General features: G+C 41.2%; 1 protein-coding gene across 4 annotated transcripts in view; it reads left to right on the top strand.

Moving 5' to 3' along the window:
• GAREM1 (GRB2 associated regulator of MAPK1 subtype 1) overlaps positions 1-24,998 on the top strand; it is a 204,030-nt gene that overhangs the window by 135,831 nt on the left and 43,201 nt on the right. For 3 of the 4 annotated variants that reach the window (XM_029223287.1, XM_029223288.1, XM_029223296.1), the window contains one exon: positions 14,216-14,346. In XM_029223287.1, the coding sequence (XP_029079120.1) occupies positions 14,216-14,346 (131 nt within the window). Of the gene's footprint in view, positions 1-7,572; positions 7,650-14,215; positions 14,347-24,998 lie in introns of all 4 variants that reach the window. The other variant, XM_029223289.1, reaches the window with a different exon arrangement.

The following is a 24,998-nucleotide window of genomic DNA, read 5'->3' on the forward strand; positions in this document are numbered from 1 at the left end:
TAATATAAGAAGGAGCTAACACGGTTCTCCTAACCAGTACCACATTCCAAAGAGTATCGTGATTACATTCCTTTTCATTCGTGACAGGTACATCTTTGTCTCATTTGACTTCGCTCTGATGTTCATTGAGCCCTTATCATGTGCCTCTCATCAAGTGAAGCCCTTTATGTAAGTTTAATCATCCCAATAGCTGATGTTATGTTAGTGTTACTGCCCTTGCATTATGGAACTAGGAGACACACGGAGGTGTAGAAGGTCATGACTGAACCAAAGTTGCCCAGTGGGAGGGAGAGCCAGGATTTCAACTCCAGAAGTTCATATGCTTAACTGCTGTGTGAAGATGTAGAGGCAAAATGATAACCAATGAGTACGTGCTAAGCCATGAGAACAGAGCATGCCTGGCTCCAGGAGTGCCATACCTCAGCTCTGCTCTTGTATCGACTGCAAGCCTTTAAGGAGTTGCCTTGTTGGGGTGTGTGTGTATATATGTATATGTGTATGTATTTATATATACACATACGTACTCTTTATTTCAGAGTAGTTTTAGTTCCAGAGCAAAATTAAAGGGGAAGGTACAGAGATTTCCCATATACCCCCTTCCCCTACACAGACACAGCCTCCCCCATATCACCATCCCCCACCAGAGTGGTACCTTTGTTAAAACTGATGAACCTCCATGGACACATCATTATCACCCAAAGGCCGTAGTTTACATAACAGTTCACTTTTGGTGTTGCACATTCTATGTGTTCAGACAACTGTATAATGACATGTATCCACCATTATAGAATCATACACAGTAGTTCCACTGCCCTAAAAATCCTCTGCTCTCTGCCTACTCATCTCTCCCTCTCCACTAATCCCTGAAAACCACTGACTTTTTTACTGTCTCCATAGTTTTGCCTTTTCCAGAGTGTCATATAGTTGGAATGATACAGTCTGGAGCCTTTTCAAATTGGCTTCTTTTTCTTAGTAATAAGCATTCAAGTTTCCTCTACATCTTTTTTATGGCTCGATTGCCTCGCTTTTTGTAGCTAAAGAATTCGGCGGTGAAAATGTACCCCTAACCCTTACAGAAATGCGATTTAGGACCTCTACAGTATGTTTTCACTGAGTGTCTCTGCTAGCTTTTCCATCTTTAAGTCCATGCACTAAGCCAAGGTGGGTGTTAAAATTTGATGATTCTCCCCACGCCCCTTTGATTATGCCGAGTATGCTCTACATCAGAGTTTTAAGAAACCATTCGTGTTTCTCTACATGGAGTTTTAATCAGTTCAGTTTTGGCCTGAAGGTTCAAAACTAAATCCCTTATAATCGAGGCACTTTTTTTCCTAATGAAAACCACAGCTTGAGCAGCTGCTTGTATTATTGTCCCTCCTCTGTGGTCCCACTGGTGTGTGGGAGTTTACTGTTGGGCTGTGGAAAAGGGAGCAAATGAGAATCCAAGAAAGGGGTCATGTTTCAATAGAGGAAGAATGGTGGAATGTTAAAATCCTTGAGTGTTTTCCTCACCCTCCCCACACTTTGGACATGCAGTTTGGCTCTCTTTTTCCTTTTTAAATACTTCCATAAGGCATGGAAGAGAAGCATATATCATATGAACCATAGTATTGAAAACTCTTAGACCTCAACTTTGATTCTATACAGAATACCTTCATTTTTGCCTGTAGTTGTAAAATGACAACATAGCTTTAAGGTCTGTCTGTGTCGTGTACGTCCATATTTTGTCCATCTGCGTTGGTGGGGTCTTCCTCTCCTTTGTCTGGGTTGAAATTGTGTTTATCTGTGTGTAATTTTTTTTCTTGCATCAATTTCTGTCTCACTTTCTTTTTTAAATTTGTTTCCATATCTCCTTTTCGCCTCATTTTCCCTGCTTCCCATTTTCTCTTAACCTTTGTTTTCCCCTTCATTTTTTTGTACTCTGTGATTTTAAGCTCTACAAGTAAAAATTGAAGTTTTACTTTTGCTGTTTGTAACTTTTTATGTAACTCTTTAATGTAGATAAATAGATCATTTTCTATTTCTCCAAAAGGATCCTACCTCAAATAAAATTGCTTTTTACTTATTGGAACCTTGATTTTTTTTTTTAATGTGGGTTTTTGATCCTTAATAGAAGCAGCTGCTTCATCCCAGCGACTAGTTCCAGTGCTAGAGATCAGCAAGAGTAGCTGGGCTCTGTTTCCACCGAATGGGTGAATTATTGGGGACACTGTGTACCCTCTATGCTCCAGTCACCCTAAGTTACCCAGAAGTGAAGATAGGTTTTATCATGCAACCAGTTGCCAGGGTCATTGTGGGGATTAAACAGGACCATCTGAAGAGCCCTCCACACTGTCAAAGAAGAATTCGTTGCATATGTAAATAGTAAATGACCCTTCTTCCTACTAACTTTGGGGAATTTTTTCCGTAACCTACAAGGCACAGTCAGCTCCTCTCTCTGTCAACCTCATCCTGAGGAGGGAGGTGTTAGTGGCTTGGGGAAGCAGCACAGTAAAAGTGGGCGTAGGATGAGAACGCACGAGTGACCGTCCTGGGCTCGCTGTTGACTTGCTGTGACCAAAGACATATTCCTTAATCTCTGCCAGCTTCAGTTTCCTCGTGGGTAAAGTCTCTAATAATCCCCGCCCACCGCTGTGGATTGTTGAGTGAGGTAATGTGTGTGTGAACACCTTTCGATTGAAAGCAGGCTCTCGGTGGAGTCATCCTGACATGGCTCCAGTCCAGAGGCTCAGACTCCTTTTTCTTTTGTTATTTTGTCTTTCCACATCCTATCGAGTCTCTTTCTTAAGAAGCTGGTCACTTGGTATGCGATTCTCTCTTCTAATTCTTTGTCAGTGCTGCCATTTAACATGTTCTGGCCTTCAGAGTCAGGCAAGACCTACCATCATCCATTACCACGTTTAGATGGAATACCTGTGGTAGAGGCCAGAAGTAGAGGGAGCTCGGCTATGTCCAGGCAGAAGGCCGTCAGCAGTGTAGGTCTTAAATGAGCTTGCTCATAAGCTTAGGCTAAAAGCTGTAAACGGAGGCCTCCCACTTAAAGTCATCCTTTCAATTTGAGGGAAAAGGAAGCACCCCAAGAGGCTAGACTTCCCACCTAAATTTCTCAAATATTTCCTGATATCTGCCCACTCACATGGCATCACGTCAATCAGTATTGTGTTAAGCCCTGTTCAAACCACAGCCACTCCCTCCTGTCTCGTAGAAACCCAGGGTTAGAGGAGACTTTTTTATTTGAGTGAATCATTAAAAACTATTAATAACTAGGTGCATTTACATTTTTTAAAAAATCCAGATTTTCCTGCCTCTGGAAATCAGCAGGTACTGGAGCTCTGAGGTGGCCATCTCCACCTTTTTACTAATTTTACTAATTTACAGCTTCTCTGGTCATGTAAATATTTGATTTTGGTACTCTGGAAAAAATACATACATATTATATATATTTACATACACACATATATATGTATTTCTCCTACTCGGAACACCTGTTCTTCAAAGCAGGCATTTAGTAAGTTTCTAGTGTGGACTCAAATTGAGCTGTCAGAGAAGCAGAAGACATGATTCCTGCTGTCAGGGTGCTTGTGGTCTAAGAGAACAATACAAAAACAGGTGAAACAAGTAGGGAATAGTTCAACAAACTCCGGTGATGAATATGAACAAAGATCAGCATGGGCTGAGGTTGTGAGGGAGAGCTTCATGGATGACATTGGACTTGAGCTCATACTTAAATTCATTCCCTCATTCAGCTGTTATTTATTAAGTACCTGCTATGTGTCTTGCACAGTATTGGGAACCGGGAATAAATAGGTGACTGACACACCCCCTGCTTTCTTTAGAGAGTTTACTGTTTAGTCTACAAAGACATGTAAACAAATGAGAATGATAAAATTTACGTGCTTGGATAAAGATCTGTAGACAATGAGATCACACAAGAGTGCGGCCAGGTATATACCTGAGCTAAGAAGATTTTTGATAGAGTAGGTGAAGCGTGAATTGGTTTTGGATGAATAGCTTGGCCAAACCTGGGGATAGAGAAAAGGCATTCCAGATCTTGAGTTCAGTATAAGAAGAAGTATAATTCACTGTGGATGGATCTAGATGGATTTTAGCATAATGAGAGGAAAGTAAGGGTCAGATCTTGGAGGGCCTATATATTCTCTACAAAGTTAAATTTTACAGGAGGTGGAAGGCCTCCAAAGTCTTTTAATCAGAGGGTAGAAGGACATACACCCCCGCCCCCAGTCTGTCCTCCACTGCCTCCACCCTGCCCCTCCCCAGAGGCTGACCAGTAGGGCCAAATCAGCAGACTCTCATGCCCTTTGATTTCCAGCTAAGTTCAGCCATTGGATAGATAGACCCAGCAGGAGATGGGTGGGGCAAGGGAGGAAGCTGGTCAAGGTCTTTATATTCTCCAGCTTCATGGCTCCCTTGAAGGACAGCCTGGGAACAGCTGCTTCTCCCCTTCTCAGGGCAACCTTACTTACATAACGTTCTCCTTCCTGTAACTAGTCCCTCCCCCTGGCACCACAGGCCTAATGGTGGTGATCTCTTCTCTGATACTGTCCCTAGCTTCTCACTCTGCTTCCCCTGCAGCCCACCCACACCATTATCAGTGACCCTGTTGTAAATAAATCCTCTGCAAATTATCCTCATTTAAAATATGATTCAACTTTAATTTTAAGCACTAGTGGAAAGAATAGTTTTCTGGAATGGAAGTCAAGGGGTAAAGCAATCAACTGGTAAAACTGGCCAAAGCGAGAGATGTTGTAGTTTGTTCAAGAAAGGGAATGGAGTTGAACTGACACCAGTTGAACGTGAGGGATTAGGGAAAGGGAGGGGTTAAGGATGACCACCCCAGGTTCTGACTTGGGTGGCTGCTTGATTCAGAAAGTAGAAAGATGAGTTCAGTTTTGCACGTGTTGATTTTTTTTTAATTTATTTTTTTAATTTATTTATTTTTGGCTGTGTTGGGTCTTCGCTGCTGCGCGTGGGCTTTCTCTAGTTGCGGCGAGCGGGGGCTACTTTTAGTTGCAGTGCGCGGGCTTCTCACTGCTGTGGTTTCTCTTGTTGTGGAGCACGGGCTCTAGGCACGCGGGCTTCAGTAGTTGCAGCACGCGGCCTCAGTAGTTGTGGCTCATGGGCTCTAGAGCACAGGCTCAGTAGTTGTGGCGCACGGGCACGTGGGCTCAGTAGTTGTGGCTCACGGGCTCTAGAGCACAGGCTCAGTAGTTGTGGCACATGGGCTTAGTTGCTCCACGCCGTGTGGGATCTTCCTGGACCAGGGATCGAACCTGTGTCCCCTGCATTGGCAGGCAGATTCTCAGCCACTGCGCCACCAGGGAAGCCCCGCATGTGTTGATTTTGAGAGAGATCTTTGTGGAAGAAGTGTTGGAGATATGCACCAGGTATTGGGTAGACCAATGTGGAATTCAGGAGCGATCTGGCTGGAGGGAGTGTTGCTGTGCTGTCAGCTTATAGGTGGTCCTTGAAGCCAAGGTGATAGAGGGGGTCCCCCAGGAGAGCTGAGAGAGTGGGAGGCCCACAGATGGATACTAGAGGTTTCGGCTCTCGTTTCGTTTTATTTACACACAGAAAGTCAGCCACTGGGCTGAAGGGAAGGCGAACGGTAAAACCAGAGCTGTGAAAGGAGATTTACCGCAGGCCGTGCTCATCACCAGGCGTGATAGGGACCAGGGAGGCATGAATCATGGGGAGCCCCACCTTCCCAGTAGCACGGGACTTACTTCTCACTGCCTGTTGACCATAACTTCCCAGCCAGTAGCAAACGGGACAGAACTGAATTTGACCACCTCTGACTCTCTCTGTTATCTCTACGCATCTCAGCATCGTTGCTGTCTCTTCCTAATTAGCAAAATTTATTTCCATTTTTCATTTCTGACAAGTGACCTTTTTCCCCTCTGAGTTAAGGAGAGTGTGTGGTCCTACTGTCTGTTCAGCATCATACAGGTGCTCGAAACTTAGATGCCTCATGTAGGACTTTGGGCCTCTTAGCTGTCTGTGCTTAATGTATCATCTCTACTGAGGTGAATCACTGTGATTATCTTGAGGGACACACACCAAAAAATGGATATTTTCTAGATGAGAGTTATTCCCTGTCAGCAGATTAATTATGTAATATAGTTTTAGAAGCACATCATGAAAACAGTGCAATAATAGTACCAATCTTTGCTTTTTACATATTACCTTCAATTTCTTTAACCTGTCATCCCCGATGTGGTGTTGGATTCGTTCCTGGGAATTTCAGGGTCCTGCTGAGAGAACAGCTCTCACAATGGAGATGGTTTATGAAATTAACAAAACCGCTGAAAGACAATGCAGTTTCCTCCCTCTCCGGGAACAGGGTTTTGACAGTAATGTCTCAGAACAGATGTTTCAGCGATCTCCAAATGTTTTCATTTGGTGGCACAAAGACTCTGTTATTCATGAAATGGTCTGTTAAAAAAATTAGTTCCTCCATGTGGGGATTGTGGGAAGATGTGTTGTATAAATTGATTTCACATTTTGTCAGGAAACTGGCTCTTAACTCTTTAAATTGGCTCCAGGATTTGACTCTGACAAGTTCCGACTTCCAGGCTACAGCAGTCACAGGGAACAGAGCAACACAACGGCTCAGCATCTTTCCCAGAAAACTTCAGTTTGACTCATCTTAGAGGGTCCTATTCTTTTATAGGAGAATAGAAGCTATAAGATACAGTGAGAGGAGGTGGGCACGTTTGCTTTTCATTTGCATTATTCTCCTGATACAATCCTCATGAGCAGCTTAACACATCTTGATTTTAGACTCGTATTTAAAGGGAAAACTGCCATTCTAAGATGAACCGGCTTAGGGTGTAGTTTCAACTACCTTACAAGAGACCTCAGGATAACTACTTAGGTGTGTTGGTCATTTTCATTTCTGATGTCTGATGTCTTTCATTTCTTGATGTCTCCCTGCAGGACAAAGGTCAGCAAACTGTGTGGCCTCAGGGCCAGATCTGACCTGCTGCTTGTTTTTGTAAAGTTTGATTGGAACACAGATGTTGTAATTCGTTTACATATCGTCTGTGGCTGCTTTTGAGATACTTTGCCGGAGTTGAATAGTTGTTAACAGAGGCCATTTAGCCCACAAAACCTAAAATATTTACAGAACAAGTTTGCCAACCCCTGAAATAGGAAGTTGCATATATCCCATGACCTGGTATTTAAAACATTACATTAAAACATTTGATATATTTAGACTTTAAAGGTATTTGTGGGGTGTAAGAAGTATAAAATATTTATTTGGTTTTAGACCATTAAACATATGACAAGAAAATGTTTAAAATAATAATATATGTACACAAAGAAACATGCACTAAAATCTTACAGGACAATATAAAGAAACTATATGGAAAAGAGGAGACAGAAGTTAATGGATGATATTGGATATTCAATAAACAGTTAAAAGAATGAATGAGAGGAATCAGTTTTTCTGATGTACAGTATGTTCAGATGTGAAAACATTTGGTCATATTTAGCTGCTACTTTGTTTTTATTCTTATTCTTTCATCTGTGTATGTTCATCATTCCCAGAATAGATTCTTGTCAGTGCTCCCATGCGCGTGCTTCTGAGGTCTTCCTGTCCATCTTTCCTGAGATGACAAACACAGGTGAGACTAGAAGGTTAGAATTTATACAGCTTTACTATTGACATCACAGACACACCAGATAGGATTATTCATTTGGTTCATATGCCAGAATATATTTGAGGCTGCTAACAGTAAGAGATCTCAGACACAAGAGAAAAATAACTAAAGAATGCTTGAAGAACGAGCACCCAAATTGAAAGAAGAAAAACGGTGTTAAGGGGATAGAGGTGCTTTATATCAAGAAACCCAGGCTCTGTTCTTTGAACCAGAATATCAGCGATCACGACAAACAGAGCAAGGAAAAGAAAATATAAGCTGAAGTTCTGGAGCTGTTATTTCATGAGATGAAACATCCTATTTTATCAGGAGGTATTCCATCACATGATCTTTTTTACGGACATGAACAGTATCTGCAGTTTTAAGAGAAGGCAGAGACGTTCTATACCCACATGGATATAGCAACCACTAGCCACATGGGCTTTTGAGTGCTTGTAATGAGGGTAGTGTGAACAGAGGTGTGCCGCAAGTGTAAAACCTACATGGGATTTAAAAGACTTAATGTGGAAAAAATTTAATTAATGATTCTTATATTGAATTTAGATGTATTGGTTTAGATAGAACCATATTATTAAAATAAATTTCACCTCTTTTTACTTTTTTAATGTGGCCATCATAAAACACATAATTGCATGTGTGGCTTGCATTGTATTTCTATGAGGCAGCACTATTCTGTAGGGTGATGTCTCATTTGATGTGAAAGTGTTAGGATTTGGTGACACATCCTTGACTTGTGAATGTCTTTCTGAAGGGACAGAATGGAATTTAGTATAGGCATGTAGCTTTCGGGTAATCTGTTAGCTCAGAGATTGTGGTCTACAGACCACTTGGCCTGCATACAGATCCTCCTGCCTTCGGAAAATTTTTCTAAAATATTGATCAACATTTTAAAATAAGTTAAACTATTTCATGCTTGTGGAAAGATAATTTGTAGACTTTCATAAACTATACTTGGTTTAGTGATGGTAGCTCGACTTGGCTTCCAAATATACAATTTATTTTGTTATTCTGCTAACAAATTAGAAAATATAAATTACAGTTGCAGATAATTGGAAGTGTTGGCAAATATCTGATGTCTCTGTCAGATGATTCTGGGTATTCCCACCAAATGGACCCATAAATTTGAACTCTTACTCACTGGTGACTACTTCTTTCCCCTTGTGTATTACATCCTGGTGCTGAAAGACTGTTTCATCCTGGAAGATAGTTCCAGTTGCTTATCTAATCTGTTCTTTGGTTGGATTGGTCCCTGAAAAATATGTCTTGAGGTTCTGTACCTTTTTCAGATTTGAGTGATTTTTAAGTACACCATTGCTTTCTTTCTCTGTCGAGTGAAAACGTTCATCTGTAGTTCAGAAACAAACCTTGTGTATAGTAATGTAGTTCACCTTTTATTTATAACTTTGAAAACCTGCAGTTACTTATGCATTGCTTCATTGTTTGCTAATTCCAGGACTATATTTATTACACATTTATCAAGTACCTATTGACTTTAGACATGTTGAATTTGGTGCTAATGGAACTTCCAAGTATAAATATCCAACAGGCCCTTAGATGTCTCTAGAAGTGAAAAGAAATGTAGACTGTGTCAAATATATTTATCATATATTTGTATAGTCGTTTGTACAAGAAAAATTCAAATGTTTAGCTTCACTGATCTTCAGAGAGATGCAGATTAATACAGGAAAGAGATGCTTTTTAATATGCATTGAATTGTCTAATGGAAAAAATAGTGCTGGCAAGATTGTGCCCCAACTAGGAGGCATGTAGCCTATTCACAGAAATATAAATTGGTTTTGGTATTTTGGAAAAAAATATAGCTGTGCATGGTAAACATAAGGAATTGTGTATTATTCTTTGATTTAATAACCTCACTAGAAAATTTATCCCTAAAATGTGAGCCAGAAGACAAAAGAAAATCTCTTTGCAGAAGAGGGAAGGGAGCCCAGAGTTGCTGAGTGGCTACTTGTGCTGAGTACTTTGCATCATCTCACTTAATCCCCACAGCAGCCCTATGAAGTGTCCCCACTTTACAGGCAAGGAAGCAAGGCTCAGACGGATTAGTAATTTGCCAGCGTCATAAAACGTGTACATGGCAGAGTTCCCACTTACATTAGGCACGTGCCAAACTCAGACTGACCATGTAAGAATAGAAAAATAGTTAAGTCCATTATTAAGTGCTATGCAAGTACTGTAAGTGTCATCACGTGGGAAAATGTAGGAAAATACAGAAAGAAATAGTATAAAACTGTAGATAAACCAGTTATTAAAAATTTGTACATAGACTAAGTAGAATAATGACAAATGAAAAGTTTAATTTGGCAGAATTTGTTTAAATAAGTAGTATTGAGATTGCCATAATCTTTTTGATTTTTTAAAAATTGTTTTTTATGAAAAAGGTACAATCCAACGTATTTTGTATTTTCAAATGTGTTATTCATCCCTCTACATTTTCTAAAAGGTACATGAGCTGTTATGTCTAGGTGCATCCTCTATTTTGTCCTCATCACCTATCCTTTAACTCTTGAAAATGCTTCCATCAAGGTTCATCGCTAGCAAAAGCCCTACATCCTTAAACCCTCCTCTGAAATTACTTTCATTTTGTTAAAACCCAAATCTGCACATGCCCTGAAAACACTGCTTCCTTGAAGGCCTCTCAGGTGGTAGCTCTATTTTTTTTTTTGCCCCAGAGTTGAGGGGATATAAGTGTCTCTATGGTCTTCATTGCTACCCTGACCTTCACTGCTCCCTAAAAACTCAGCTGTAAATCTCTTGTCATCAGACAGCATCCCCTGCTCCCCCATTGTTGGTACATTCTCTACCAAGCCTAGGATTCCTCCCTCATTTCTCCATGGTTCTCACTCCTGGCTCACTGCCGTTCTCCCCAGCAGTGCTTCTCTCCTCACCCTTGGAGATTTCAGTGCTTACCTGTATGATTCATTTGATACCCCTGGCTTCTCAGTTCCTTTAGCTTCTCACCACCACAATGCTTACCTCCCATGGTCGCCCCCTTGACCACAGCATCGCCAACAACTCCATCCCTCCGTGATCTCAGTCGCATACATACCACTCTCTGACCTCTCTCCTCTGCCTGGTTCTCGAGCTCACTCCTCCAGGGCACGGAAATCAAGTCCGTCAGAACCTGCCATCCGTTGATCCCATGATTATTTTCATCCTCTTCCCTCCCTCCCAAGATGTTGGGTCCAGCTCAAGCTCCGTGAACTCCCTTGCATACATCCTGCCTGCTTTGTCCCTCTTTCACGTCTGATACTCACTTGGCAATTGGCTGAATCCAAATCTCTACCTGCTTCACGCCAGCCCCCGGGCGTCATACATTGGCTAGAGGAAAACACACAACTAGAGTGTTTGGTTTCATTTTCAAATGCTGACCATTAACCTCAAGTGGGAACTTAGGGCTGCCCACCAGACATATTACGGTATTCATTCTCGCTGGATTTTTTTTTTTTTTTTTGCTGTACGTGGACCTCTCACTGTTGTGGACTCTCCCGTTGCGGAGCGCAGGCTCCGGACGCACAGGCTCAGCGGCCATGGCTCACGGGCCCAGCCGCTCTGCGGCATGTGGGATCTTGCCGGACCGGGGCACGAACCCGTGTCCCCTGCATCGGCAGGCGGACTGTCAACCACTGCGCCACCAGGGAAGCCCTCACTGGACTTTTTACAATCTTCTCCTCTTTCCTTAACCTCCAACGCCTCCTCTCTCAACTTTATTCTCAACTGATGCCTTCCTTCCCACTTTTGCTGGAAATATTGAAGCAATAAGAGGGAGCTTCCCCCAGGTCCCACTGAACCTGCCACAGATGAACTCCCGTTGAAGGCCAGCTCCTCCACTCTGATGTCCCCCCATGTCCTCAAGGATGTGCTCCAGTAATCTTGCTCATCATCTGTGCGTCATTCCCATCAGCATCAAACATGCTGGTACTTCTCCCATCGTATTGAGGAAACAAAAACACTCTCTGGGCCCCATCCCACTTCCTCCCTTTAGCTACTACTCAGTGTCTCTTGTCCCCTCATCACAGAACTCCCCGAAACATCACCTGCTGTCCATTCTTGTTATTCCCAGCTCTCCTTTCTCAGGCTCTCAGGTTCAATCAAGCTTTGGCCCAGCTATTCCACTGCTCGTATCAAAATCCCCAGTTAAACACAAGCTGCTAAATCCAACAGCTCTCAGTCTCGTTTCACAGTCCTGTACACATCATTTGATGTCACTCCCGCTTCTTCTCCTCGAGTCACCTGGTTTCTAGAATGTAGCACTTACGGATTTTTCTCTTGTTTTCCTGGCCAGTCCTTAGTCTCCCAGAACTCAAACCTTGGACCTCTTCTCAGTCTACACTTGAGACCGTGGTTGTCATCATTAAAGTGTCATGGCTTTGGGCTTCCCTGGTGGCGCAGCGGTTGAGAGTCCGCCTGCCGATGCAGGGGACGCGGGTTCGTGCCCCGGTCCGGGAAGATCCCACGTGCCGCCGAGCGGCTGGGCCCGTGAGCCATGGCCGCTGAGCCTGTGCGTCCGGAGCCTGTGCTCCACAACGGGAGAGGCCACAGCAGTGAGAGCCCCGCGTACCTCAAAAAAAAAAAAAAAAAAAAAATGTCATGGCTTTAAATATCCATGTTCCAGTGGCGCCCAGAGTTACTATTTCCAGCCAGACCTTTCTCCTGACATCCACACTTATGTATCCATCTAAGAGCTTTCGGGATATCTCCGTTTCTATGTCTAATAGACGTAACCTGTCCAGACTGAATTCCTGATCTTACCTCCTCATCTTACCCCTCCAGACCTGCCCATCTCAGTTAGTGGCAGCTCTGTTCCTTAGCCGCTCAGGCCACATTCCTCACTGCTTCCAAACCCCGGCCGTCTCATACCTGGATGATTGCAGGGCCCTCCTAACTGGTGTCTGGGCTTCTATGCCTGGCACCTTTACAGCGTGTCCTCAACACGGCAACTAGAATGATTCTTCTGTAACATTGGTTAAATCGCCTCTTCTGCATTTAGACACCCCCAGGTGGCTCCCCATCGCACTCAGATGAAGAACCACAGTTCTGCAAAGCTGTGGACAACCTAAACCACCTGTTATTTCTCTGACTTTCTTTCTCTTCCTTCTTAGCTTCTACTCACCCCACTCCAGCCACAGCATGCCAAAGACGCACCAACCCATCCGCCTCAGGGTTTCTGTGTAGACTGTTGCGTGTGCTTAGAGCTCTAAGAACTCACTGCCCAGCTACATCAAAGTCACTATCTCAGCCATGCCTACTCTGGCCACCCTGCACTCTCCAACCCCCTCACCCGATTTTTAATGGCACTTCTCACCTTCTGGCATATATTCTACTGATTGATTGTATTTATCCTCTGTCTCCCACTTCAGTGTAAGCTTCAAAAGGACAGAGATTTTTATCTGGTCTCTTGATTGATTTATCTCCAGCATCTAGAATAATGCCTCCACCTAGTAGATGCTTTAAAGAAAATGTGTTGAAAGTATGAAAGTTTCCCTGTTTCTGCCTGATGCCCCGTGGACGCATGCAGAGAGATCTGCCTCGTAATAGCTTTTCATTCCTTTTCAAGTTTCTCAAGTGTTATATTGTAAACAGTGTTCAGAAAATGACCACTAAGAAACATGACGTCATGGACTTGACTGTATATGGTCTTTTATTTTAAACCGAAAGCAGCTCCTCTAGAATGTGGCAGCAGTATCACAAATACCAGAAACGTCCAAGCAGCATAATAGAGCCTTGACATTTTTAGGAATATGTTCAGAGTTCTTCAGAAATCCCCCAAATTATGGATACTTTCATAGTATATTCTACTCTCATGAATTTCACACATGGTAGTAAAAAGGAAAGATGGAAGCTACGTGCTGCTCCAGATGCCGAGTGGCTCACTCACTGCAAGGGGGCTCCTCCCAGCGCCCGCCCCAGGCCCCTTGGTCTCAAGCGCCACGCTTGTGCCGCAGCCAAGCTATAGAATTACAAATTATAGCAGCTCCTGAGCCCTCAGCATGGCCTACGTATTGTTGAAACCAAAGATATCTGTGAAAGCTAAGGGTCCACGTATTCGTTTATTCCATTGCACATTTAAAAAACAATCAGTTCCCCCAGGCCTCTCAGCCTTGGTTTTAGAATATAAGGTATGGGGGGGGGGCATTATTACAACTAAACGACAATGTGACTTACTGTTACAAACAACATGAGCAACCATTTATATAACACATTAAGTTTTCAACGTTGAGTTTACATTACAAGTAAGCATCCATCAAATTTGTTATTGATCCTCTGGTAATAAACTCTGAAAGTAAGCAAAAAAAGAAAAAATACGTTTGCTTTCATGTTTAAGCTGATTTTTAAATAAATATCCTAGTTCAAGAAAACTTTTTGCCACGGTAACTTTCTTTTTTTAAATGATAATGCTCAGAAAGCCTTTGACAGAGAAGAGTGGGAGTAAGGAAGGGGGATGCTGTCGCCACGGTGACAGCTGTCCAGCGTAAACATCTCATATCTCTTCCGTTTATCACATATTTCAGGGCAATTCAAGCTGCTGGAACAAGACCGAGATATAAAGGAGCCAGTGCAATATTTCAACAGTGTGGAGGAGGTGGCTAAAGCATTTCCTGAACGCGTGTACGTCATGGAGGAAATAACATTCAACGTGAAGGTAGTTCTGAAAGAACCAAAGATTTATCCTAAGATAATTTAGCTTTCAGGTTGTTGTGTACACAGTAAGTGCTCATCTGTGCCTCTTAGGAGGTTCCATCTTCCTAATGAGTTGGTATCAATGGCCAAAACTGGTCTTGTAAGAACTGTGCTGTAGCTGAGCTGACCCCCACCCCAAAGGTTACTACACTTAGTTAGCATTATCTTTGGCTAGAATAACTGTTAAGGCAGATCAAAGGTTATTTTCCTTTTTTAAAATTTGGACTTTATTCCCTAAGATGTAACCGTTTTTTGGCCACATCTTCTGTGAGGCTAGATGCTCTACTTGTAAGAGCAAGCAAAAGGCATATGGTGAATCTAATACCAAACACTTATTGAGAGAAAGAGGGACTTCCAGAGCATGCCCTGACATCAGCATGTATTCATTCTGTCTATATCAGTCTACAAAGGAGGGAAAATTGATGTATCGAATGTTGCCCAATAGGTACTTATTGATCCTTGTTCGTCGTAGGAAAGCTGAATACTGTTTACTGTGCTGTGTTGGTTTTGCATTCTTAAAGGGACAGTTCTGTCCCCTCCTACACAGTGAGCGAGCTCCTTGACGAGAGTCTGGTTAGAAGAGGGACTAACCAGGAAGCGATGCCACCAACCAGGTCCAGCCTTGTTTCAGCCTGCAAAGCCACTGCACTTTCTTCAGCCACATCCATGATTACAGACTCATTTGAGAAAGTGTTCACATTGAAAGGATTTTCTGTTTAACCTCATTTCAGCAGGAAGTCCAACTGAGTCACTGTTCTCTGAATATTTCAAGATTTAGGGAGCAGATGCCGGTTTCTTGGAAATCCACTCTATGTGAAAAAAACAGACTACGTGGTATCTTGGCCCAAGAACGCAAGTGTCTTTACAGGTGGGTCACTCCACCCACACTCCCAGGAAGCGGGGAGATGCCCAAGACAGCTTCCTTAGTGGAGAAGCGGCCCATTGAATTAGCGAAGTCATTCTTTCCCCCAGTTCTAAAACACAGCTGCCATAATCTGCTTCCTTTAGTTTTATTATTAAAATGATGTTGTATTTAGTAAAGTTCTTCACTCACCGAATTATGCTTATGTTCAGAATATTTACAATTTTTAACTCCTTCAGTGGCCCGGGCTGTGAGTCCTCAAGACAGCTTCTATTTGTTTACATTGAAGATTTGTGAGAAAGTGTTCATTTTTAAACTTTCCAAGATTCGTTGGCCAGAAGTTAATCAAATCCTGTTTCATTAGTGTCTTGATTTGATTTAAATCTCTCCTTAAAACTTACATTTAGAATTAACTAAATGAAAAAAATTTTGTTTAGAAAACAAATACTGCAAAACTCTCTTCTGATACATTTCGTTTGCTGATAAATGATGAGGAATCTAGCATAAAATTTTTTTATGATTTTTTAAATTTCCTCAAGTATTAAAATCCAATATTCAGTCTTTGGTGGCATATTGTTTACATGAAAGATTTTTAAAAGATGCCTCTAAGAGCTGTTTGTGAATTTGTGTTGAACCAGCAATGAATGAAAAAATAATACTGAAACTAATACATTTTGATAGGGGTTTTTTTCCCCCACAGAATACCATGATTGGCTATATTGATTCAAATGTATATAATAGAGATATCATTTAAAAGTTTAGCACAACAATGTGAACGTACTTAACACTACTGACCTGTGTGCTTAAAAACGGTTAAGATGGTAAATTTCATGTTATGTATATTTTACCACAATTTTTTTAAAAAGCAAAAAAAAAAAAAGTCAGTTGGACTCCCCACTGAAATGAGGCCAAACAGAAAATCCTTTCAATCTGAACACTTTTTAAAATATGTCAGTGTAATTGTGGATATTACAGATAAGTGTACGGGGTAGAAGCTTATAGCATCCATAGAGCTGGTTGGATTTGGGTTGAGTTCTGTGCTATGCATACATAAATATTTAATACCTCTAGTCTATCACTCATAAAGTTGTAAGATGTCATCACTTAAGTCGTCTTTCAATGCTATTCCAAGAAGACTTGATAAAGGAACCTCAAGAAATTTACAGAGATATACACAAAAGTCTGTGTGCTTAGTGAGTAAACACCCACGTAAATAAATAAACCGAGGAGATTTGGGGGAAGGATGCCTGGATACTGCCTGGATTTTAAAAGAAAATGTTGGATGCCATGGTCTTCTTTAAAAATTGATTATAATGTACACGAACATATATGCAGAGCTTAATGTGAGACCTAATTGGGGGCAAGGAAGTGCTATGCTTGGTTATTACTTCTCCTGGAGAGGGAGGGAAAAAATGAAAAACAGTACAACCTATTCATAACTATAGCTGTTACAAATATTATTAAATATAATGGAATATGAAATATTACTATAAATATAGCTATTATCCAGCAAGCAATTTTTTACAAGATAGGAGAATTCAAACCTCCTTGGAAAATTCAGCCTCTTCTCTCTGCTTCAGATACAGTGTAAATTAGACCAAGAGGCTAAACAACTATAGAAATGACTTACAGTTAAGAATTAGCAGCTAACTGGCATCATGATATTCAAAAGGCACAATTATTATTTGAAATAAAGAAATATATATTTATGCACATATATTCATATATAGTTACAAGTGCAAATTGAAATGAAGCATGATAAGAATACAGAGTAAAACAAAAGTATTGAAAGAATAAGAACTAGTTTTGTTATTTTCAAGACTATAGCAAAATTTTATCTAAAATTTAACGGATAGTATTAGTACTATTTACATATTTATTTCAAAATAACGTATTCCTTTTATCTTGAATTAAAGAAAATATGTCTTTAAAAGATGACTTGGGGCTTCCCAGGTGGCGCAGTGGTTGAGAGTCCGCCTGCCGATGCAGGGGACACGGGTTCGTGCCCCGGTCTGGGAAGATCCCACATGCCGCGGAGCGGCTGGGCCCGTGGGCCGTGGCTGCTGGGCCTGCGCATCCGGAGGCTGTGCTCTGCGGCGGGAGAGGCCACAGCAGTGAGAGGCCCGCGTACCGCAAAAAAAAAAAAAAAAAAAAGATGACTTGATGTGTTTACAAATGATCTGCCCAATTGTCCCATCATTGATTAACTGCGTGAAATGAGTTAATATATGTTAAACGTTTAATTCTTTAAGCAGCAAATATATTTTGAGCACCTACTACATGGCCCACCCTGTTCTAGGCACTGGGGGTAAATACTGAATAAGTAAATCCTTGCCTGCTCGGAGATTACATTCTATTGGGGAGGCAGGGAATAAATAAGCAGATACAAACACTACCTCCAAATAAAGCAATAGAGAAGACATTTGGATATACAAGTCCGGAGCTTGGGGCAGGGTCTGGCTTGGGGTGTAATATATATTTGGGGCTTATCAGCTCCTAGGTGGCATTTGAAGTCGTGGGGCTAGCTGAGTTCACCTACATCTCAACCAAGGGTGATCCCCCCACCCCCCAGGGACATTTGACAATGTTTGGATACAATTTTGATTGTCACAGCTTGGGGAAGGGATGGATGGGTGCTACTGGTGTCTAGTGAACAGAGGACAGAGATGCTGATAAACATCCTACAATGCCCAGGACAGCCCCCCAACAAAGCATTATCCAGCAAAAACATCCAGAGTGCCAAGGTTGAGAAAGCCTAACCTAGAGTCTAGATTAAGAGAGGAGATCTGAGGACTGAGCCCTGGAGCATTCCAGTACTGGGGTCTAGAGGAGGCAGAAAGGAGTAGCAGAAAGACAGCAGAGCATGTGATATCCCTGCAGCCAAATGACAATCGCGTTTCAAAGAAGAATGGGCAATTGTGTCAAATGCTTAGTGATTGAGTTAGATAAGCATTGGGAACTAACCATTAAACTTAGCAAAATGGGAGCCTTTAGAAGCTTTGAGAGGAAGGAAATAATAATCAGCTCAGAGACCCAGAAAACAGTTAACCAGGGAAGTATAGTAGGGTGGTCCCACAGTTTTGTCAAAGTAAATTTCAAGTGAGATTACTCAGCACTAACCCTTTTTTCTTCCAGCCATCTTCAGCTGGAGAGTTGGGTATATAGTCAGAGTTGGGTTCTAGCAGGCAGTGTAACAGAGATGAGCAAAGGCACAGATGAAGTGCCCTGGAGTGGCAGGTAGCAACGGGCCATGAATACAAGACGTGTAACCCCAATGAAAACTGGAGATCCTGACAGGGTTAAGGAACTTTTGATGTGGATTTGTTTAAGGAAGTGATGTGCAAAATAGGAGAGTGGTAGAGCGTCAAGTCCTTGAAATTAAACTTGAGGCAGTAATATAGGAAATGATAGGGGTAGCTGTATTTCAAATCTAAATAGGCAACTGAGGTGGGAGGAACAGAAAATGGGAGACGAGAAGGTCAAGAAAATGAAAGAATATGTGGGCAGGTAACCTCTTGCTGATCATTTTGTCCATTTCCTCCAATCCCTCCTAAGCTGATGGCATTCGATGTTTTTAGAACAGCAGTCACCTGCCTCATTCACCACTTTTTCCCTCTGTTAATAACATCCAGTTTTTGGTTTCCATGGTAAGAATTTTGTTTTTGTTTACCTGCTTTCCTACCTATTTGTTTTTAACTGTAATAGGCATTTTCTCAATTACCTCTTTTAGTTTTTTCATCAGCTGTCTCTGTTCTCATGTTTACTTTCAAAGTCAGAAGATGTCTTAGTTCTGAATTGGTCATTCCAACCGAAGGCTCAGTCCTCTACCCTTTAATAAGAAAAATAGCTGCACCAACAGTTTTCAGCCCGACTTCTTTCTTTAAACAAGTTGCCCGTTATCTAAAGAGCATGTCAGACTGTGTATCGTAGCTCAGGCTCTGGATTCAGAGTTGAGGTCAGACACCAGCTCCAGGCATTGACTGTGACCTTGGGCAGGTCACATGACCCCAGGTGTCCTCACCTGCAAAATGGACAAATCATAGATTTGTCGTGAGAGTTAAATGAAGCAATGCATTCATGTGCTTTGCAAGTGTCTCATGTAGGGGCTGGCTAACTACAATCTTGGGGGAAGGCACCTGTCTTGCAAATAAAGTTTTATTGGAACACAGCCATCCCCCTACACTTAGTGTTGTCTGTGGCTGCTTTCATGATACAACAAGGGCAGAGTCCGGTAGTTGCAAAAGAGACCATATGGCCCACAAGCCTGAAATTATTACTCTCTGGCCCTGTAAGAAGAGGTTTGCCAACCCCTGATTCAAAACATAAAATCCAACTAAATGAAGTTTCACATTTTAAAAAAATTTCCCAGCACAGATGATTTCACTTACTCTTTATTTAGTACTTTATACTCTGTGACTAAATATTAGAACAGAGTATATGTGTGTTGCTGTTTCAGAATACCCTTTCACCTCAGATACTTTGTTGGAGACTTATTATGCCAGTACCTAGTGAATTATTTTACATGTCTTCCAGCCTCTCAAACCCAGCCCAGTAATAATGAGAAATGTTCCCACACGTGTATTTTCTGCCATCAAACTAATGACTAACAAATTAAGCCTTGATGTAAGTCTGTCTTTCCTGTGACATTTGCGGAGAGAGCGGGAAGAAAGGGCAGCCTTGGATTTGGCACTGGCTAGCTTGCAGCTCTGGTAAAGTGGGGAGGAGGCTTCCTGCTTTCAGTGCCCTCAGGCACAAGCTTTCTACATTAAAATGACTGCTCCCCAGTCCTAGGGAGCCCAAATGCGGCAATCTGGATGCTATAACGTTGCTATTTTCGTTCCAGTTAGTGAGGTCCAGGCTTTCAGCTGTTCCAGCATAGATTTCCCCAGAGGCAGAATAACAAGTTTGCATTGTCTCAGCTGGGGAAAGTGCCCCACTCAGGAACTGTGAGATTTGGGCCAAATGTGGAATGTAGTCGCTGCTTCAGCCCACACAGACCTGGTAAGAACCATTACCCTGTGGCTGGGTCAGAGCTCAGCTGACAGTCCTGTCACCTGCGAATCGGCTCCTGCTAACTGGGTTTGGCGCTGGCAGGGGTGGCAGTGCCTCACGGCAGAGCTGCTGGAGTGTAGCGCAAAGGATCTCAGGATCAACTTTTTTTAATAGGGAAAAAAAATCGTGTAAGATTCAGAGAACTTGAGTGATAGCTGAGCTTCTCAGTACTGAGAAACGTGACCCAGAATAAAGTGACAAACTTATAAATAATCCAGCAGGACTAGGAAATGTATAGACTCTGAGTTTTGATAATCATCAGATGTTAGACCTGGAAAGGCCCTGACACATTGCTTTGTCCTACTCCTTCTTTAAATAAATAGGGAAACTAAGAAACAGATGTCAGCCAACTTCATTGATACGTACAAAACCACAGAACAACTTAGCTGCAAAGCCAGGTCCCCTAATTCAATCCAGTCATCCTTTTACTCCCTCATGTTCTGTCTGTGGATTTGAGATAAGGCCCGTGATTATGATCAGAAAATCCTTTCACATTGACACTATAGCTTGCACGGTAAATTCATTTTCTTTTTTAAAAAATCTAAATAAACATATTCAATAATTATTGCCTAGCCAGATCCTTCCGTCTTTCATATTTCTGAAATGCTTATGGTCTGACACACAGGATTTGGCAACTTTCTGAATGTTATATGTGCCGATTTTTAAATCTTACATCATTCCAGAGTATGTTGCCAATATTTCAGAAATAAAATCCTACAAGTTAACTTGATGCTTTCTATCAGCAGTGGTACAGTTTCTAATTAGATAGCACATGTCAAAATGAGCCCCTTCAAAAATGCTACTGTAACATATTAACCCAGAATTTTTTTAAAGTATTAACCAGTATTCACAGAGAAACAAGATGGGTTCTTGCATTGTTGCTTGAAGCAGTGGTAAAGACACAAGGAAGTAGCCAAAATGCATCATTGAATAAATAAGCAAGAGTTCTAAAGTTTAATATGTTTCCTGCAACTTGATGCTGAACTTTGGATTTTTTCCAAGGCTTCTAACTTACTGAGAATCAGCCAGCTTTTCCCCCAAGCCGTAGATTTGAGGCAATCTGTGTGCCTTTTATCTTAATATATTCATTCCCCTTTTTAAAGCTGCCATCTGAAAAAGTGCTGAAGAAATAAATATCTTCCCCCTCTGCCAGCCAGTTAGACTGTACTTTGTTTCCATACCTAAGATAGTTAACAAATTAAACATATGTCATGTTACTTCCTTGACTCATTTTAACAGAACACACTACAGACAAGGCCTTGGAGATACATTAATGGAAAGCATTTGGGCGGCTCTTGAGTCTAACTCTTGTCATAATTATTTTACTCTCTGCCATCTTTCTGATCACGTTTGTCTTTTAAAAGGCAAAAACAGCATATGACTAGACTTTATTCTGTGTGCATGGGCCATCCTATATTCGTCCTGTAGAGTAATACAAAATAGTGGGACTGAGTTCTTTGGTTGTTTTGTTTTATTCTTATACTAAGAGTATAGTTGAGTCGCGGTGGTCACATCATTCCTAGTTTAAAATACCATTCCTGGGGCTTCCCTGGTGGCGCAGCGGTTGAGAGTCCGCCTGCCGATGCAGGGGACGCGGGTTTGTGCCCCGGTCCGGGAGGATCCCACATGCCGTGGAGCGGCTGGGCCCGTGAGCCGTGGCCGCTGGGCCTGCATGTCCGGAGCCTGTGCTCCTCAACGGGAGAGGCCACAAAGGTGAGAGGCCCGCGTACCGAGAAAAAAAAAAATAAGAAAAATACCATTCCTGGTTTCTGTCTTGACCATTCAGAAAAGGAATCCTCATGCTGTAAGTTTATAATGATGTCAGACAGGTGTTTTATTTCTCTGATTCTTCACAGTGGATAAGGATCATTTGCTCTGGCATTTTCTACCTCTGTGGAGCCTTTAGAGCGTGAGTAGTTCTAGGTAGCCAGCTTTTGGGGTAGCTGTGAATTATAACAAAAATCCTGTCCAAAATGACTGTAATTTTCTTTCAGTTTCTTAAAATGTATTGTACTTTCTATCATCCGAAAGAGAAGTACTGGAACAAAATTTAAACTTATCCTCATCTCCTGATGTGTATGACTTTTACCTTTATATGGGGAGACCCTACAACCCTGAGAATTATGTGCTTTATGGTCTCATTTAAATTGTTTGTTGCCTCTTATGTTTGTTAGAATACCTGCTTTAACAGTCCGTATTTCCAGTGTTGATTTCCACTTCTATTCCGCTGTGGGCTGGAAACTGGTAACCAAGCTGGATAGAGTTTTAGTTAGATGGGAGTAAGTACCCTTAAGGTCCTTAAAGGCTTCTCCATAAGCCCTAATATCACATCTTTTTGCTTGCTCAGAGGCCTTTAGTTCACTACCTTGTTCTTGGCTACATTTCAGAGAGATCAGAAATTACCGATTAGTACGCAACCTGAATTTTGTCAGATGTAAGAATGAATTTTAAAAATGAAGAGTGAATGAATTTAGAAGTAGCCAGTTTTTATTTGTATTTTCCAGTTTTTAAAAAATTCATCTTTTCCTTACCATGAGTCAGATGTCACTTATTTTCAAGAGTCATTCAGAATGATAAAATTGGATACAATGGTGAGGCTAATTATTTCAGTGTTTGAAGACAGCCCCAGTGCTTTTTTCGTCATCTGAGGTTTCAAGACCTCCTCTGAAAAACTACCAGTTGGCAAGCCCTCGGCTGCGCCGTCACAAATTAAATCATGGCCGTTGTACTTGTCATCCTTGCCCTATTCCCTGTTTAAAAAAATAAAACACTCAGGATTGACATTTGTCTTAACTCTTCATGCCCTTTCTTTCTCATTTTCTGCCATTTTCCCAAAAGAAAGAGTTAGTTACAAAAATCGAAGTTCGGGGGGAAATGATCTAATATTAATCAAATATTGTCTATTTAACCAAATATCAATCAGATCAATCCTGATTTTTTTTGTCAAGAGTTGAGATTTTAACCTCTGTTACGTGTTTTATCTTTAAAACAACTATTCTTAGGGAACAGGTTGCCAGTCACCAGGGACAGAGAGAAACAGAAGAGGTAGGGAGAGAGAATATGTGTATGTGTGTAAAATTTTATGTCAGTGTTTTAAAATGTTGTTTGACCTTGGGGTATTAATTCTGAATGGTATTATGAACAGTAAAACCCTGATAGTTTCCTGGATTAGACCTATTAGAGTTGTTTAGATAACACACTTTGAATGACTTCCTCTCAGGAAATATTGAAACTGGAAATGTTAACCAGGCACGCATACCCAAGCACTTAGACAGAATGCATTTTCTTTTGCTGTTAAAAAATGTTTAAAGGAAAGAAATTATGCAAATAAATCACATCTGTAGAAACCAGAGGAGACTGTTTGGCTCAACTGTCAAAGGAAGAACACTTATTTATGAGCTTCTTCCTCTGTCACTGACAGTGACCGTGAGATTGGTCGGTACATTAGTCTCCTAATATATGCAGAGCTAATTGTCAGCGTGAATGGTGACATCACAGTTGGAAGCATGGAACCACAGATTGTACGCACATATGTTATGCATTTTTATGTATGGGAGTAGGAGTAACTTCCTTTAGAAGTACAGACATACACAAAAACGTAGACAAAACTGTTGAGTGTGCCCAGAGAGTGACATTTACTGAAGATAATTTAGATCTGTTTAATCTGTGTGAATCGTGTCTCACAAACTATGTGGACATTCTCTTTCAGATCATTTGGTGTGCAGTACTCACTAGACGTATAATTTCTTCATTCTGGAAGGTGTATGTTTATAAAAGTAAATAAGGAAAAATAGAATAAGTACCAATTTAAAGAAGCTAGAAAGAGACATTTCTTCTTGTTATTCCTTCACGTTTGAGAAGCACTGTTGGCTGCCTGTATGTTCACTGGAAACAGTTTGTTGTATGAGTGAACATGTGTGTGTTTCCTCAAATCTCATGAGAACCCTTTCTCAACATCCTTGTCTCCATTCTGATCCAAATGGATGAACTGCCAACTTTTTTTATAAAGTTCCAATAAAAAGGAAGTATAGCAATGCATCTGAGCATTTTGGAGACCAGTTTATCCTAAAACAGTGTATTCTGAATCATTTCAACATGTTCACTTCCTTTGAGATACAACTGTAATGATATTTCAGTCCCTATTCTGACATTAAGTTTTATTCTGGGATAACACATTCGATAAAAACTTGAGCAATTCTTTAGTACAGAAGGAAGGATAATGCTTAAAGGTAGCAGTTTGGGCTTGAAAACAGTAGTGCATGAAAATAGAAAATAACATGAAAATACAGAGATGTGAAAGGTAATGTGAAGCAGAAGTATAAGAATTAAAACATTTTAAGAATTACTGTTAATTAATAAAAAGAATTACTGTTAATAAAAGTAATAATAATGGTCTCCCCTTATTGGGGGCTTACCACTGTGGGAAGTTGTTTACCTACATTGGTTAAGCTTGAGAAGTAGCTAATGGTGTTCTCATTTTACAGATGAGGAAACTGAGGCTCAAAAAGGTAAAACACTTCATCTGAGGTCACCTAATAGTAAACAGGATTCAAACTCAGCTTGTAGTTTAGTTATTAGTATTGTACCCTTAACAGTACTGTACCAATTAATTTCCAAAGAACATGGTTCCTTTTATTCATCTATACCAGGGGTCAGCAACCTTTTTCTGTAAAGGCGCACAAAGAGTAACTAGGATAGAG

The sequence above is a fragment of the Monodon monoceros genome, unplaced genomic scaffold (assembly GCF_005190385.1).
Source record: "Monodon monoceros isolate NGI ecotype Baffin Bay Population unplaced genomic scaffold, NGI_Narwhal_1 Super_Scaffold_1, whole genome shotgun sequence".
Lineage (NCBI taxonomy): Eukaryota > Metazoa > Chordata > Mammalia > Artiodactyla > Monodontidae > Monodon > Monodon monoceros.